This window comes from Euleptes europaea, chromosome 1, assembly GCF_029931775.1.
Source record: "Euleptes europaea isolate rEulEur1 chromosome 1, rEulEur1.hap1, whole genome shotgun sequence".
Taxonomy (NCBI): Eukaryota; Metazoa; Chordata; class Lepidosauria; order Squamata; family Sphaerodactylidae; genus Euleptes; species Euleptes europaea.
In genome coordinates, this window is record NC_079312.1 from 19,964,903 (window position 1) to 19,968,737 (window position 3,835).

The 3,835-nt window shown below is 47.5% G+C and overlaps 1 protein-coding gene across 1 annotated transcript; it reads left to right on the forward strand.

The window, feature by feature from the left end:
• Positions 1-304: 304 nt before the first annotated feature.
• On the forward strand, positions 305-3,835 carry ATP6V1G2 (ATPase H+ transporting V1 subunit G2). Its single transcript, XM_056862887.1, has 3 exons — positions 305-466; positions 685-785; positions 3,648-3,835. Exons 1-3 carry the CDS (start codon positions 385-387, stop codon positions 3,819-3,821), a joined length of 357 nt encoding a protein of 118 aa, XP_056718865.1. The 5' UTR covers positions 305-384; the 3' UTR covers positions 3,822-3,835.

Sequence of the window (3,835 nt, forward strand, 5' to 3'; positions counted from 1 at the left end):
TGCATACCTATTCTCTCCAGTATCAGAAGAGCATGCCTGTTATATTAGGTGCTGTGGAAGACAGGCAGGCTAATGCTGCTGTCATCTTGTTTGTGGGCTTCCTAGAGGCCTCTGGTTGGCCACCGTGTGAACAGACTGCTGGACTTGATGGGCCTTGGTCTGATCCAACAGGGCTTTTCTTATGTTCTTCGCTACACAACTATTTAAAGTTACAGAAGCCTTGTATCCTGCTGAACCTGGTTGTTCGCAAGCACGTTGTGGAACACTGGCCGAACAGGAAACAAGAGGGGCACTAGGACCTTGGGCTGTCTTTAAAAGGATGTGGTACCCAGTTCAGCGGATGCAGGAGCGTTAGATGGTTTGGAGCATCCTTGCTAAGCGATCATGGCCAGCCAGACCCAGGGCATCCAGCAGCTGCTGCAGGCTGAGAAGAGGGCGGCGGAGAAGGTGGCAGAGGCCCGGAAACGTGAGCAGAGGCTCCTGTTTTCTATTGGATTCTCATGGTGGGGGTGGAGGGGGGGGGGAGAAAAGGGCTGAGAGCCGGACCTCCTCTGGAAAAGAACTGTGGAGTCATCGGCTGCAGCACAGGGGAAAAGAAGCTTGGCTGGGGATGCGGTATTGATAGGGGGGGTCTCTTTTTCCTCTCCCCCCCCCTTCTGTCTGCCCCCCACCCCCACATCCCAGGGAAGGCGCGGAGGCTGAAGCAGGCCAAGGAAGAAGCCCAGGCTGAAATTGAGCAGTACCGTTTGGAGCGTGAGAGAGAGTTCCAGCACAAGCAGCAAGCGGTGAGATGCTGGAGGGGGGCAAAGTGGGGCCTGGGCCTTATCGGGGAGGAACAGGAAGGAAAATCGGTAGCACCGGATTGCTTTACTCAGAGATATTTAAGGAGGCATTACGGGAATTTGAGGGGAGTAGGAAAAGGATGAGGACTAGAGATACATTTAGGAAGAGAGTTGATAACCCAGCTCCCCACTCATTGCTTTTCCCCTAGAGAGATTTGGGGTTTATTTTAAGTGTAGGTTTTTAAACCAGGGTGACTAACCTCCATGGGTCAGCTGGAGATCTCCCGCTATTACAACTGATCTCCAGGCGACAGAGATCCGTTCACCTGGAGAAAAATGGCCGCTTTGGCAATTGGACTCTGTGGCAGTGAATACACGAAGCTGCCTTATACTGAATCAGACCCTTCGTCCATCAAAGTCAGTATTGTCTACTCAGACTGGCAGCGGCTCTCCAGGGTCTCAGGCAGAGGTCTTTCACATAACCTACTTGCCTAGTCCCTTTAAATGGAGATGCCGGGAATTGAACCTGGGACTTTCTGCGTGCCAAGCAGATGCTCTACCACTGAGCCATGGCCCCTCCCCATTGAAGTCCCTCCCCAAACCTCACCCTCCTCAGGCTCCGCCCCCCCCAAAAAACCCGCTGGTGGCGAAGAGGGACGTGGCAACCCTACCCCAAACTCAGCCTTCCCCAGGCTCAAATCTCCAGGAATTTCCTAGAGTGGGGTTGGCAGCCCTGGTGCTGAGCCCGTGATGGGCACAGGTTGATAGCCATATGCAAAGTACTCTTTTGGCTTCACTGACTTCTCAAGGTTGTCTGCAGGATAAGATAAAGGTTCTTTGCAACCTACCCTAAGCGCCTTGGATGGGGGTAATAAAGAAATATTACTTCATTTGATATCATGAGCCGGCAGGAGTGGGGGGATGTAATCCGAGGACGCTGCTATGCATTTATTTCTTTATCTTTTGAGCTCTTGCTGAGCGGGTCGGGTGCTAAACTGTAAATGCCATACAAATGTCATTGGCCCTCCTCCCTGGTTGTGTTGTGTGTTTTTATTGAATTATTTTATATATACTTTAATTTTAAATGCCTTTTAATGTTGGAATGCTCGACGCCGTGTGGGCGCTATTTGAGTGGAAAGGCGGCACAGAAATGTTATAACACATAATTAAACAAAAGGATTGTGTAATATGTCAAACAATTCCATTATAATATCTATTAACATTGGGGGTTACCGCATTATGTATTCCCAGCGATGTATTAAGAGTTTGAAAATGTTATAAAAAACATCGGGGGTTACTGTACTTGTATTCCCAGCGATGTATTAAGAGTTTGAAAACGTTATAAGAAAATACTGTTCGCACTTTGTTTGGCCCCTTTAGCTGTGAAGACGTCTTCCAACCATTTATAAGCCGTGGTATCCAAAACCCTTTTAAAGCGCTGTTTGTTATAACATTTTCAAACTCTTAATACATCGCTGGGACTACAAAGTGCGGTAACCCCCCCTTTAAAAGGGTTTTTGGATACCACGGCTAAAAAATGGTTGGAAGACGTCTTCACAGCTAAAGGGGCCAAAGTGCGAACAGTCTTTTTTATAACATTTTCAAACTCTGAAGGTGGGCGGGGTGCTGTAAAGAATGCTTGTAAAGATGCAAAGGTACAATGCATATTGTAGTCCGCTTGATTAGAGCAGAGGGAAAGTGCTTGGGGGCGGAAACGTAGTCTCCGTAATGAGATAAGAAGCCTATGTCCCTGTTCAACCCGGGGTCCATTGTTCTGAACCTGTGAATGAACTCAGCTTCATCAATCTCATGTTGTAATTTCCCCTTGAAGTGTCTTTGTTTGAAGGCTGCCGCTCTTCGGTCAGCAATGGAATGACCTGGAAGGTTAAAATGTTCTCCCACTGGTTTTTGAGTGTTGTGGTTTTTAATGTAGGGTGATTTATGTCCATTTATTCTTTTGGGTAGTGACTGACCTGTTTGTCAGCCTGTTTGAGAAGGCGCAGGAAAGAGCAACCAAAAATGATCAGGGGACTAGAGCAACGGCCCTATGAGGAGCGGTTAAAACGCTTAGGGCTGTTTAGCTTGGAAAGAAGGCGATTAAAGGGAGATACGATAGAGGTCTATAAAAAGATGCATGGTATGGAGAGAGTGGGCAGGGAGAAGCTTTTCTCCCTCTCTCATAATATTAGAATGTGGGGTCATCTGCTGAAGCTGGAGGGTGAGAGATTCAAAAGAGATAAAAGGAAGTACTTCACACAACACATAGTTAAACTGTGGGACTCCCTGCCCCAGGATGTGGTGATGGCTGTCACCTTGGAAGGCTTTAAGAGGGGTGTGGACATGTTCATGAAGGAGAGGGCTATTCATGGCTACTAGTCATGATGTATACCTGTTCTCTCCAGGATCAGAGGAGCATGCCTATTATATTAGGTGCTGTGGAACACAGGCAGGATGGTGCTGCTGCAGTTATCTTGTCTGGGGGCTTCCTAGAGGCACCTGGTTGGCCACTGTGTGAACAGGCTGCTGGACTTGATGTTCCTTGGTCTGATCCAGCATGGCTTTTCTTATGTTCTTGTGTCGATGTAGAGAGTGGAAGGGCGTTCCTGATTTTTTTGAAATCATTGATTTTTATCCAGCCTGACTGTAATGTATCTTAAATAGAATGCTATGTTTAGATCGATTTTTCTCAAAAAGCATTTTATTTTTAAGAATCCAATTTAAATAAAATAATCTGATTTTTTTTTTATTATCATTGATTTTCATCCACCCTGCTTCTTTGCTGGTGCATTAACTCTAATATCTAGAATGAGTGCCATTTTTACAGCTGTCACAGTGTTAGTATGACCTTGCACTTTTTCCTTCTAGGCTCTGGGCTCGCAAGGAAACCTGTCTGCCGAGGTAGAGGCCCAGACGCGCAAGAAACTGCAGGCCATGCAAGGAGGACAAGCCCGGGGCAAAGACCGAGTCCTGCGCCAGCTGCTCACCCATGTTTGGGACGTGCAGCCTCAGCTACACCCCAACTACCGCTTTGCTATCTAGGAGACTCACCGACT

What these genes read in the sequence shown, in the direction of transcription:
- ATP6V1G2 (XM_056862887.1), top strand. Translation starts at nt 385, where the DNA reads ATGGCCAGCCAGACCCAGGGCATCCAGCAGCTGCTGCAGGCTGAGAAG. An exon ending in GGTGGCAGAGGCCCGGAAAC is followed by an intron (nt 467 to 684) that starts GTGAGCAGAGGC and finishes CCCACATCCCAG; the next exon opens with GGAAGGCGCGGAGGCTGAAG. An exon ending in TCCAGCACAAGCAGCAAGCG is followed by an intron (nt 786 to 3,647) that starts GTGAGATGCTGG and finishes TTTTCCTTCTAG; the next exon opens with GCTCTGGGCTCGCAAGGAAA.